The sequence below is a fragment of the Equus asinus genome, unplaced genomic scaffold, assembly GCF_041296235.1.
Source record: "Equus asinus isolate D_3611 breed Donkey unplaced genomic scaffold, EquAss-T2T_v2 contig_800, whole genome shotgun sequence".
NCBI lineage: Eukaryota > Metazoa > Chordata > Mammalia > Perissodactyla > Equidae > Equus > Equus asinus.
Window position 1 is genome coordinate 506,081 of NW_027225517.1, and position 13,280 is coordinate 519,360.

General features: G+C 34.4%; 1 protein-coding gene across 1 annotated transcript; it reads left to right on the top strand.

Annotated features, from left to right (window-relative positions):
- The first annotated feature begins 2,778 nt into the window (after window positions 1–2,778).
- Window positions 2,779–3,717, top strand: LOC139044333 (olfactory receptor 5AN1-like). Its single transcript, XM_070503770.1, has one exon. It carries the CDS (start codon window positions 2,779–2,781, stop codon window positions 3,715–3,717), a length of 939 nt encoding a protein of 312 aa, XP_070359871.1.
- Window positions 3,718–13,280: the final 9,563 nt, after the last annotated feature.

Sequence of the window (13,280 nt, forward strand, 5' to 3'; positions counted from 1 at the left end):
TATGTATTTATTTATTTAATTATTTAATTTCGCTTGTGCTTTAGGTGTGATATCCAAAACATCATTTCCAATCCATGTTCAGAAGTTTTTTCCCTATGTTTTCCTCAAGGAGTCTTATGATTACAGGTCTTACACTTAAGTCTTCATTCATTTTGAGTTTATTTTTGTGAGTGATGTAAGATCAGGGTCTAGTTTCATTCTTTTGCATGTGAATATCCAATTTTCCCATCATCGTTTATTGAAGAAACTGTTTTTTTCCATTGAGTATTTTAGGCTCTCTTGTCAAATGTTAGTTGACCATATATACACAGTTTTATTTCTGGGGTCTTGATCCTGTTCCATTGGTCTTTGTGTCTGTTTCTACGCCAGTGGCATACTGTTTTTATTTCTATGGCTTTGTAACATAGTTTGAAACATTTGCCAGCTTTATTCTTCTTTCTCAGGATTGCTTTGTCTATACAAAGTCTTTTGTGGTTCTACAGGGATTTTAGGATTGTTTGTTCTATTTCTGTGAAAAATGCCATTGGAATTTTGATAGAGATTGCATTGAGTCTATTGGCAGATTTGTGTAGCATAGACTTTTTAATAATATTAATTCTTCCAATCCATGTACATGGGATACTTTTCAATTTACTTGCACCTTTTTCAATTTCTTTGGTCAGTGACTTATAGTATTCAGTGAAGAGATCTTTCACCTTCCTGTTTAATTTTTTTCTACACATCTTATTGTTTTTGATGCTATTGTAAATGGGATTGGTTTTTTATGTCTTTTTCAGACAATTTGTGTTAGTATATAGAATGCTTATTTTGTATCCCAGGACTTTAGTGAATTATTTGATTAGATCTAACAGTTTTTAGTGAAGATTTTAGGATTTTCTATACGTAAAATCATGTCATCTGCAAATAGACACAATTTCAATCTTTTATTTCCATTTATGAGGCTTTACTATTATTATTATTTTGACTTTATTGTGTTGGCTAGGACTTATTGTCATGTTTTAGGAATGAAGAGAATGGCCATCTTTGTCTTCTTCCTGGTCTTAGAAAAAAATCTTACAACCATTTACCATTGAGTATGATGTTAGATGTCACTTTGTTAAATATGGCCTTTATGAAGTTCAATTTAGTTCCTTTTATGCCTAATTTATTGAGAATTTTTATCAGGAATGTATGTTGAATTTTGTCAAATGCTTTTTGTGCATCTATGGAGAATTATATGATTTTTATATTTCATTTTATTAACGTGACTATCACTTTTGTTAATTTTTGTATACTAAACCATCTGTGCATCCTCAGAATGAATCCTACTTGATAGTGGAGTATGATCCTTTTAGTATGCTGCTGAATTCTGTTTGTTAGGATTTTTTTTTGAAAATTTAGAATCTGTATTCAACAGGTCAAGGACATTGACCTGCAGTTTTCTTTTCTTCTAATGTCCTTATCTGGCTTTGGTATCAGTGCTGGCAGGGGGAGGGACCATGGAGTCAGAGTGTAGCTGTTCCTCTAACTTTCTAACAGGATTCTTCTCATTCTCTGTGGCCCATGGGGATATTTCAGCCTCATCCCCGTGTTCTAGGATTTTCAAAATGATGTGTTGTTACGAGTAGTTGCTAGTTTTTTCTGGCAAGAGTGACAAAGTGAATGACCTATTTTGCCATCTTGATGACGTCATTCAGAATAAAAACTCTAAAGTCTGAACCCTTAACCACAGTACTATGCTGTTTCCTAAGATGCAAAATATCCTACAATTGATACAGTAGTTGGGGCTAATATTTGTACCAGCCTCCCTTAGGAATAGTTCATATGAAGACTTCCCTAAGAGGACTTACTTCATAACTTTATTGGGCATACATGCTATCCCCCAAGAAAATATCAGGATTATAAATTATGATATAATTTTCCAGGCCATGTTGAAGGTGTTGTGTTAAATATATTTGTAAAAAGTTTGAGAAGTTATTATAAACAGTGTAATTTTTCTTATGTGTAAAAGAAGAAAATTTTAAAAATCTACCTAGATGAGATCTTGGAGAGAAGAGCTATTTCAAGTTTATTCTGGAATGATGACAGTTTTACCTCACTATTATTAAGCAGCAGTTATGTATTGAATTTTCAAAATTCCTATAAATTCTTACAGTTTTACAATGATCTCTCTCATATAATCATAGAGCTTCTATTGCTTTTTAGAAAATTTTTAAGATATTTAATATTTCATCTCCACATACCCATGTACTTCTTCCTCCATAATGTGTCCTTCATTGATATCTGCTACGTGACCTTCACAGCCCCCAAGATACTCTCCAACTTCTTCCAGGAGTAGCAAACTATCACCCTTGTGGGTTGTGCTGTTCAATACTTCACCCTTCCAAATGTGGGACTGAGTGAGTCTTGTTTCATGACAGCCATGGTTTATGATTGATATGCTGCCATTTGTAACCCACTTCTCTATTCATCCATCATGTCACCCACTCTGTGTGTTCAGATGGTTCTGGGGTCCTATATTAAATATTTAATTTAATAAATATTTAATATTTTTAAAATATGTCTTTTAATTTTTCTGAGACCTCATCAGGTAATTGGGAACGTGAAACACTGAGAAGGTCCTATTTGACAATTAGATGGAAACTGTAGTCTTTCTTCTAGGACGGTAAAGCGTTTTCCATTTTTCAGTGCTCAGTGAAGGGAAGAAAATGGCAGATGTGAGAATTATAATGTTGTCATTTCACGTGAGTCAGTAATGCATTCTTTTGACTCTTTTCTCATTTTAGGAGCACCAAGCCAATGACTCAAGGAGGAAATATTACAGCTATCACCCATTTCCTCCTCTTGGGATTCTCAGATTTCCCCAGAATCAGAGCAGTGCTCTTCGTTGTATTCCTGTTGGTGTACATTATGACTCTGATTTGGAACCTGTGTCTCATCATCTTAATAAGGATGGATTTCCATCTCCACACACCCATGTACTTCTTCCTCCATAATCTGTCCTTCATTGATATCTGCTACGTGACCTCCACAGTCCCCAAGATGCTCTCCAACTTTTTCCAGGAGCAGCAAACCATCACCCTTGTGGGTTGTGCTGTTCAATACTTCATCTTTTCAACCATGGGACTGAGTGAGTCTTGTCTCATGACAGCCATGGCTTATGATCGATATGCTGCCATTTGTAACCCACTTCTCTATTCATCCATCATGTCACCCACTCTGTGTGTTCAAATGGTGCTTGGGTCCTATATGGCAGGATTCTCTGGTTCTATATCCCAATTGTGTGCCATGCTTCAGGTCCAATTCTGTGGGCCTAATGTCATCAACCACTTCTTCTGTGACATGCCACAACTGTTAGTCCTGTCCTGCACTGACACTTTCTTTGTACAACTCATGACTGCGGTATTAATAGTGATCTTTGGGATAATAAATGTCTCAATTATCATGATATCTTATGGCTGTATTGTCATCTCCATTATGAAGATCACTTCAGCTAAAGGCAGGTCCAAGGCTTTCAACACCTGTGCTTCTCACCTGACAGCAGTGACCCTCTTCTATTCCTCAAGTATCTTCGTCTACTTGAGTTCCAGCTCTGGCGGTTCCTCCAGCTTTGACAGATTTGCATCAGTCTTCTACACTGTGGTGATTCCCATGTTGAATCCCTTGATTTATAGTCTGAGGAACAAAGAAATCAAAGACGCCTTGAAGAGGTTGCAAAAGAAGGGAAAATATTGCTGAGGTCACAGATTATGAGATTTTTGACATATTTATCCTATCAGAATCACCTTAACCCACAATAATATGCACAAGAATGCACTATAACAAAATTCATACTGCCTTTGGAAAAAGAAGACTTAATTTGACACAAATAATATGCCAAAATGGACCAATAGGTGACTCAATGCCATGCAAACACAATATCTTTAAGTCCTAGAAGTTCATGAACATCAGCTTACATGAGGAGTAGATTGATCATTTATTTATATATCAATCTTTCCATCATTTATGAAACATCAGGTTTAAAAACTTGTTGCTTCCTTTAGTTTCTGAGATTGAACCCTGCCCAATTGCAGGACTCTGACATGAAAGGAAAGGTAACAGACAGAGGTCCTCTTGGATATAGAAACTTTGTCACTCAAATATTTTGATGCAGCAGCATGACTAAGACACAGAAGTGACCAATGTTTGTTTTGTGTTTCTGACCAGAATAGGAAGGAACAAAGAGCAAGGATGTGACTTTGGACAGAAACAATCCTGTGCAATTGGTCTGGTTGTGCCTACTGCAAAGACCAATCTTACCTAGCTAGTGTTTGTCTAAGGCCTCTTTCAATGCTAATCATCTAATAAATTTTTGATTACATCCTAGTCTATACCACCTATAGTCTAAGGAAGGAGGAGGTGATTTGAATCATAAAAGGAATGGAAGGATCTTGTCCCTTCAATGCCGTTTATTTATGAATCTGATGAGTTAATTTTTTGCACATAGTGTCCAGTGGGGATTTCTGATGGGAGATGATATTCAAAATCCATGTCACAGCCAATAGCAATTTCTGATATTGTGGGACTCAACTCTCCCTTTTTCTCCCCCATCCAATCTGGAAAATTTACCCTTGGTTCACATAGCCAATGGGATCACACTACCAAATCATTTTTCATATCTCAAACATCTGAAACTATTTGGTGTGAGAATACATGTGACAGCTCGTCATAATAACAGAATTACTGAATATTCAGTATTGCAAAGACAAAGAGCAAATATGGAAAATTGATATACTTTCTTTCCTATCATTTTGTTCAACATTTTATGTCTTAGAGATTTATGGTTTTTTGGGGTGATATTATAGATGAAGTAGAATGGTTTGTGTTACTCTAATGCTGATATTTCCAGCAAACTTCAAGGGCCAGGAAAGGAGATAGATGGTGGTACAAGCAAGGTTCTCAACTCTGAACAGTTTTTGCTGTGTGAAGTAGGAGAGAAAGTTGTGGTCAGGTTAAAAAAAAGATGTGTAGCAACACTGAATGTTGACTTTTGAGATTGCTCTGACTTGAACAAACTGGTACAAAACATGTCATTACATTTACATATTATTCTTAGAGTTTCATTGAATTCTTATTTTTGGCTTGTTATTTATATTTTTTTGAGGTAATGCTGATTTAGAACATTATATCAATTTCAGGTATACATCATTACATTTCAAATTATATGTAGACTACATCATGTTCACCCCCCAAAGAATAGTTACCATTTGTCATTGTACTCATGTGCCCTTTTACTCTTTTCACCCCTTGCCCCACAACCCATCCCCTTTGGTAACAGCTGATCTAATCTGTATTTCCCTGTGTTTGTTTATTGTTGTTACTGCTTGTATCTTCCACTTATGAGTGAAATCTTACGATATTTGACTTTCTCTGTCTGACTTTTTGCTTACATAATATAGTCAAGGTCCATCCATCTTGTCGCAAATGGTAAAATTTCATCTTCTTTAATAGCTGAGTAGTGTTCCATTGTGTATATATGCTGCATCTTCTTTATCCATTCATCCACTCATGGGCACTTAGGTTGCTTCTATGTCTTGGCTTTTGTGTATAATGCTGCAATGAACATATGGGTGCATATATCTTTTTGAATTAGTGTTCTTATGTTCTTTGGATATATACCCGGGATTGGACTAATTGGATCATATGGTATTTCTATTTTTAATTATTTGAGAAATCTCTATACTGTTTTCCATAATGACTGTACCAGTTTGCATTTCCACTCGCAATGTATGAGGTTCCCTTTTCTCCACATCCTCTCCAACATTTGTTATTTTTGTCTTGGTAATTATAGATAGTCTGACAGGAGTAAGGTGATATCTTATTGTAGTTTTGATTTGCATTTCCCTTATGATTAGTGATATTGAACATCATTTCATATACCTGTTGGTCATCCATATATCCTCTTTGAAAAAAATGTCCGTTCATATCCTCTGCACATTATTTGATTAGCTTGTTTGTATTTTTGTTGTTGAGTTGTATGCGTTCTTTTATATATTTTGCATATTACCCTCTTGTCTCATACATGATTTGCAAATATTGTATCCAAGTTGGTGAGTTGTATGTGTTCTTTTGCATATTTTGCAGATTACCCCCTTGTCTCATACACGATTTGCAAATATTTTCTCCCAGTTGGTGAGTTATATTTTCCTTTTGTTGGTAATTTCTTTGCAATGCAGTTTTTCAGTCTGATCAGTCCCATCTGTTTATTCTTGCTTTTGTCTCCTTTGCCTGAGTAGACATGGTATTCAAAAAGGCACTGCTAATACCGATTTCAAAGAGCTTACTGCCTATATTTTCCTCTAGGACTTTTATGGTTTTAGGTCTTGTATTGAAGCCTTTAATCCATTTTGAGTTAATGTTTGGATATGGTGTAGTATGATGGCCTGCTTACATTCCTTTGCATTTTGTTGTCCAGCTTTTCCAATGCAATTCATTGAAGAGACTTTATGTTCTCCATTGCACATTCTTTACTCCTTTGTTGAAGATTAGCTGTCCATAGTTGTGTGGTTTTATTTCTGGGCCCTCAATTCTCTTCCATTGATCTGTGTATCTGTTTTTGTGCCAATACCATGCTCTTTTGATTACTAGCTTTGCAATACATTTTGAATTCAGTGAGTGTGATACCTCTGACTTTGTTCTTTTTTCTTAGGATTGCATTGGCTATTTAGGGTCCTTTCTTGTTCAATATAGATTTTAGGATTATTTACTCTATTCCCATGAGGAGTGTCATTGGGTTTCTGATTGGAATTGCAATGAATTTGTAGATTGCTTTAGGTAATATGGATATTTTTACTATGTTTACTCTTCCACTGAAAGTACATGGAATATCTTTCCATTTCTTTATATCTTCTTTGATTTCTTTCAATAATGTCTTATAGTTTTCAGCGTATTGGTCTTTTACTTCCTGGGTTAAATTTATTCCTAGATATTTTATTGCTATTGTAGTCTTGATTTTTCTTTCTGACAGTTCACTGTTAGCATATTGAAATGTGACTGATTTTTCTATGTTGATGTTTTGCCCTGCAACTTTATTGTATTTGTTGATTGTTTTTTATAGATTCTTGGTGGATTTGCTAGGATTTTCTATATATTGATTTATGTCATCAGCAAATAATGACAGTTTTGCACCTTGCTCTCCAATTTGGACGTTTTTTATTATTTTTTCTTACCTAATTGCTCTGGCCAAAACTTCCATTAATATGTTGAATGAGTGGCAAGAGTGCACATCCTTTTCCTGTTACTGTCCTCTGAGAAATAGCTTTGAGTTTTTCACCATTAACTATGGTGCTAGCTATGGGTATGTCATATATGGCCTTTAGTATGTTGAGTTATTTTCCTTCTATACCCATTTTATTCATAGTTTTTTTTTATTATAAATGTATTTTGAATCTTGTCAAATGCTATCTCTGCATCTACTGAGATGATCATGTGATTCTTGTTCTTCTTTGTTTATATGGTGTATCACATTAATTGATTTTCAGATGTTGACCCATCCCTGTGTCCCTGGAATAAATCTCACTTGATAGTGGTGTATGATCCTTCCAATGTATTGTTGTATTTGATTTGCTAACATTTGTTCAGGAGATTTGCATCTATGTTCATCAGCAATATTGGCCTGTAATGTTCCCTTTTTCGTTTTCCTTGTCTGATTTTGGAATCAGAATAATTTTGGCCTCATAAAATGAGCTAGGATACAGCCTGTCTTCTTCAAGTTTTTGGAAGAGTTTGAGGATAGGTATTAAATCTTGTTTCAATGTTTGGTAGAATTCACCAGTAAAACTTCCTTGTCTTGGACTTTTGTTCCTTGGGAGATTTTTTATTACTGTTTCAATCTCTTTATTTGTGATTGCTCTATTCAGATTCTCTATTTCTTCTTTATTCAGTTTTAGGAGGCTGCATGTTTCTAAGAATATATTCCTTTCTTCTAGATTACCCAGTTTTGTGGGCATACAGCTTTTCATAGTATTCTCTTATAATCTGTATTTCTGTGGTGTCCATTGGAATTTCTCCACTTTTATTTCTGATTTTATTTATTTGAGCCTTCTGTCTATTTTCCTTACTGAGTCTGGATAAGGGTTTATTAATTCTGTTTAACTTTTCCAAGAACCAGATCTTAGTTTCATTGATCCTTTCTATTGATTTTTTAGTCTCTATTTCATTTATTTCTGCTCTGATTTTTATTATTTCCTTCCTTCTACTGACTTTGGGCTTCATTTGTTCTTTTCCTAGTTCTTTTAGGTATAGTTTGAAATTATTTATTTTATATTTTTCATGTTTCTTGAAATAAGCTTGTAGTTATGTAAACTTCCCTCTTAGTATTGCTTTCACAGCATCCCATAAGGTTTGGTACACTGTGTTTTACTGTCATTTCTCCTGAGGTATTTTTTGATTTCTTCATTGATTCAACAGTTATTCAGTAGCATGTTGCTTGTTTCCACATATTTGTGACTTCTGGCCTTTTTTGTAGTTGATTTCTAATTTCATAGCATTGTTGTCAGAAAAGTCTTTTGATACAATTTAATTCTTCTTAAAGTCACTGAGGCTTGCTTTGTTTTCCAACATATGGTCTATCTTTGAGAATATTCCATATGCACTTGAGAAAAATGTGTATTCTGCTGTTTTTGAATGGGATGTTCTATATAAATCTATTAAGTCCATATGACCTAGAGTTTCATTTGAGGCCATTGTTTCCTTGTTGACTTTCTGTCTGGATGACCTATCCAATGAAATAAGTGGAGTGTTAAGATCCTCTACCATTACTGTGTTGCTGTCAAGTTCTCCCTTTCAGACTGTTAGCAGTTGCTTTATGTACTTTGGTGCTCCTTCGTTAAGTGCATTTATGTTAATAAGTGTTACGTATTCTTGGTGGAATGTCCCTTTTATCATTATATTATCCCAATCTTTGTCTTTTGTTATATTTTTTGTCTTGATGTTTGTTTTGTCTGATATAAGAATGACTCTGTCCACTTTATTTTGCTTGCCATTTGTTTGGCGTATCATCTTCCATCCCTTCACACTGAGTCTATGTTTGTCTTTAGAGCTGAGATGTGTTTCCTGGAGACACCATATTGTTGGGTCTTCTTTTGTAATCCATCCAGCCACTCTGCATTTTTTCATTGGTGAATCAATTCATTTTCATTTAGAAGGATTATTGCTTTATGAGGGCTTACTGCTGTCATTTTATCTTTTGTTTTTGTTTTCGGGTTGTTTTATGTTTAAGTTGTTTCTTTTTACTTGTATTTCTCTCTGCCGTTTCAGTTTGGTGCTTTTCTGTGATGTTTTTCTCAGTTTCCTCTTTATTTCTGAATTGTGACTCTGATTTTTTGTTTTGTGGTTACCATGAGATTTGTATAAAAGATCTCATAATTGAGCTAGTACTTTTTCTGATAGCCTCTTGTCTCTATTAGCCTATGCAGATTCAGCCCTTTTCCTCTTACCTTCCTATGTTTTTTTTTTGTCATGAGTTATTCTTTTCTGTGTTGTGAGTTTGTGACCAAATTGAAGTATCAATAGTTGTTTTTTGATGCTTTCTTTCCCTTTATTTTTTGTGTTATAATTGTTTATACAAACCTATTCTGATATAGAACTGCAATATTTTGATTCTTTCTCTCTATTTATCTCTTTTCACAAAGCTTTGTATAATTTTTCCTTTTCGTTTCAGGTAGGAGGGTCCCTTTCATCATTTCTTCTACAATAGGCCTAGCGATGATGAACTCCCTCAGATCTTGTTTGGGAAATTTTTATTTTCCTATCATATCTGAAGGATAATTTTGCTGGATAGAGTATTCTTGGCAGATAGTTTTTGTCTTTCAGTATTTTTCAGTATTTCAGTATTATATATCATTCCACTCTTTCCTAGCCTGTAGGATTTCTACTTGTAAATTTGCTGAAAGCCTGATAAATATTCCTTTGTAGGTTATTTTCGTCTGTCTTGTGGCCCTTAATATTTTTTCTTTGTCATTGAATTTTGACAGCTTTGGTATTATATGCCTTGGCTAAGATCTTTTTGCCTTGATGTAATTAGGAGTTCTATTGGTTTCAAGTAATTGTAAGTCCAGTTACTTCCTCAGGTTTGTGAAGATCTCAGCTACTGTTCTTTTGAATAAGCTCTCTTCTCCTTTTCCCCTCTCTTCTCCTCCTGGGATATCTATTATCCTTATGTTACTTTTCCTAATTGAGTCAGATATTTCTTGAAGAATTTCTTCACTTTTTAAAATCTTCATTCTCTCTCTTCCTCCACCTGAATCAATTCTAAGTTTCTATCTTTGAGGTCACTAATTCTCCCCTCCATATGTTCTGCTCTATCTTTAATGCTTTCTTACTTATTTTTAATCTCATAATTGTGTTCTTCATCTCCAACATTTGTTTGTTTTTTGTTTGTTTTTTTAATCCTGAGCTCATTGAACGATATTTCTGAGTTTTCTTGTAACTCATTGATTTACTGTGGAAGAGCTATTGTGAATTCTCTTTCAGTTAGATTATATTCTTCTGTGACTTCAAATTTGGTTTCTGGAGAGTTTTCCTTCTCATTCTCTTGTACCATGTTACTGTAGTTATTCACAGTATTTGGTGAGTTAAGTCTCTGCTGGGGCACTTGTGATAGTACTACCATTCTTAATTGGGTATAGCTTTGATTACTTTGGTTTTGATCTGCTTCTTATTGTATTTGAGATCCTACACTTTCCATCCTGGGGTCCGTTCCCTGGATTACTGATACCAAGGGAGGAGGAGGGTGTTGCTACTCTGGTTCCATTGCCTCCTGTGGGTCCAGGCCACCTGCCTTCAGTTGTATATAGGTGTGGATCTGTTATTTTTCCTGTGATGCTGTGTAGGGGATCTTCTGTTGGTCTATGGTATTCCAATGGTTTGTAACTTAAGGAAAGACAAAGAGAATAACTTACTCTGCCATGATGATGATGTCATTGCATTTCATTTACTTTTATTTTACAATTACAATTGGGGGCAACTCACCATTAATTTCTTATCCTTTTGTTTTTTGATATTCAGCTTGTGTCTGTTTTCAAAATAAAAACAAAATTTAAATCAAAATATATTTGATATACAAGTGTTAAATTAAATTCTACAACATGTTGATTTGGTATGTTTATATATTGTGATATTATTGCATTTGTAGTGATAATTAGCACCTCTATCACATCACATAATTATCATGTCTAATATGTGTTTGGAATAATTAAGATCTAATCTCTTAAGTTTGAATATTATAAGGCAATATTATTGTCTATAGTCACTGTACTTTTCATTAGATCTCTAGGACGTATTTACTACTAGTTGCAAATTTGTACCCTTAAACAACTTCTCTCATATTCCCCCACAACCAAGGCCCTGGTATCCACTATTTTCCTCTTTGTTTTTACAAGTTTAGCTTTTTTAGATTCCACATATAAGTGATATCATATAGGGTTTATCTTTCTCTGTGTGTGTTCTCTCTCTTAGTATAATGTACTCAAAGTCTTTCAATGTTGTCTCAAATGGAAGGATTTCCTTCTTTTTCATAGCAGAATAATAATGCATTGTGTGTGTGTGTGTGTGTGTGTGTGTATCACTTCTTCTTTATCCATTCATCCATTGATGGGCGCTTACAGTGATTCCATATTTCAGCTATTGCAAATAATGGTGCAATAAACATGGGAGTGCATATATATTTATGATATCCTATTTTCCTCTCCTTTGGGTATATATTCAGAAGTAGGATTGATGGATAATCTTTTAGTTCTATTTCTTAATTTTTTGAGGAATCTCTTTATTGTTTTCCTTAGTGAATGAACCAATTGACATTCCTATCAACAGAGTACAAGTGTTCCCTTTTCTCCATATCTTCACCAACAGTTGTTATCTCTTCTCTTCTTGATGATAGCCATTCTAACAGGTGTGGTGATATCTCATTGTGGTTTTGATTTGCATTTCCCTGATGATTAGTGATGACAAACGTCTTTTCATGCACCTGTTGACCATTTGAATGTCCTGAGCATGTTTCTTTAAAGTTGTGTTTGACAATATCTTTTCTCCACCCTCAAAGGGTAGCCTGCCTCTTCTAGGAGTTGTTATGAGTTCAGAGTAGGATATGGAGGAGACTTGCTTCAATAAAACTTTCTGTGACATTATCTACCTGTCTGTTTTGGGTTCTTAAGAAAGAGGGGAAGATTAGTTCACAGCACACTCTTAGTTATCTTGGCTTCTATCACTTACACTTACCAGAACCCTCAATATTCCAGTATCTGAATAATTCCTGGTAGATTGTATGCCCCTAATCAATATTTGTCAAATGAATTAACCTTGTGTCTTAGCACAAATCTTAACATTTTGGTTCTTACTAAGTCAGTAAGTACGGTACAATAATTCAAGAACAAACCTTCTACAAAGTTTCTGAAAGTGTTTAACAAAAATAAAATGAATAATTCACATTACAGATAAGTTCTCAGTAGACTTCTTCTGAGAGAAACATGGAGATCATGACTATTTAAATATTAGACTATATTATATTGTGACAATATGCTTTACTTTTTTGTTTTAAAAATAACTGACCTATGAGGTCATCCCGGTGGCACAGCAGTTAAGTGCCCACATTCCACTTTGGTGCCCTGGGGTTCGCTGGTTCAGATCCTGGGTGCTGACATGGCACCACGTGGCCTGCCCTACTGTGGTAGGCATCCCACATATGAAGTAGAGGAAGATGGGCATGGATGTTAGATCAGGGCCAGTCTTCCTCAGCAAAAAGAGGAGGATTGGCAGCGGTTAGCTCAGGGCTATCTTCCTCAAAAAAAATAAAAAATAAAAATAACTGACCTTTTATAGTAAAATTAACCAAAACTGTGATTCAACAAAACTGTTTTTCAGATCTATTAAAATATATAAGTAAAATTATTTATTTTTGACTTTATTCATGGAATACAGAATTTCTCAGTTTTTCAGTCAACCCTGACATATGCAATTTAAGTTTTAAAACTATGGCCTAATTATAGTTTCTGAATGACAGCAAAATGTGCTTTTATCATATATTAAATAACATACATTTTTATATGTATATATATTTATTACTCAGATATAAGGCCTTAGGAACATTAGAAAATATGATAGTGAATAATCAGTAGGTTATAGACAGTAGTAAGATAATAGCATAAGCTAATTACATTTTTATGAGTAGATAAGATAAATAGAAATTAGGATGAAAATAAATATGACTAAAAATATATAAACATAAATACAAAAAGTTTCATATCAAAGGTAATAAAGGGAAGTTA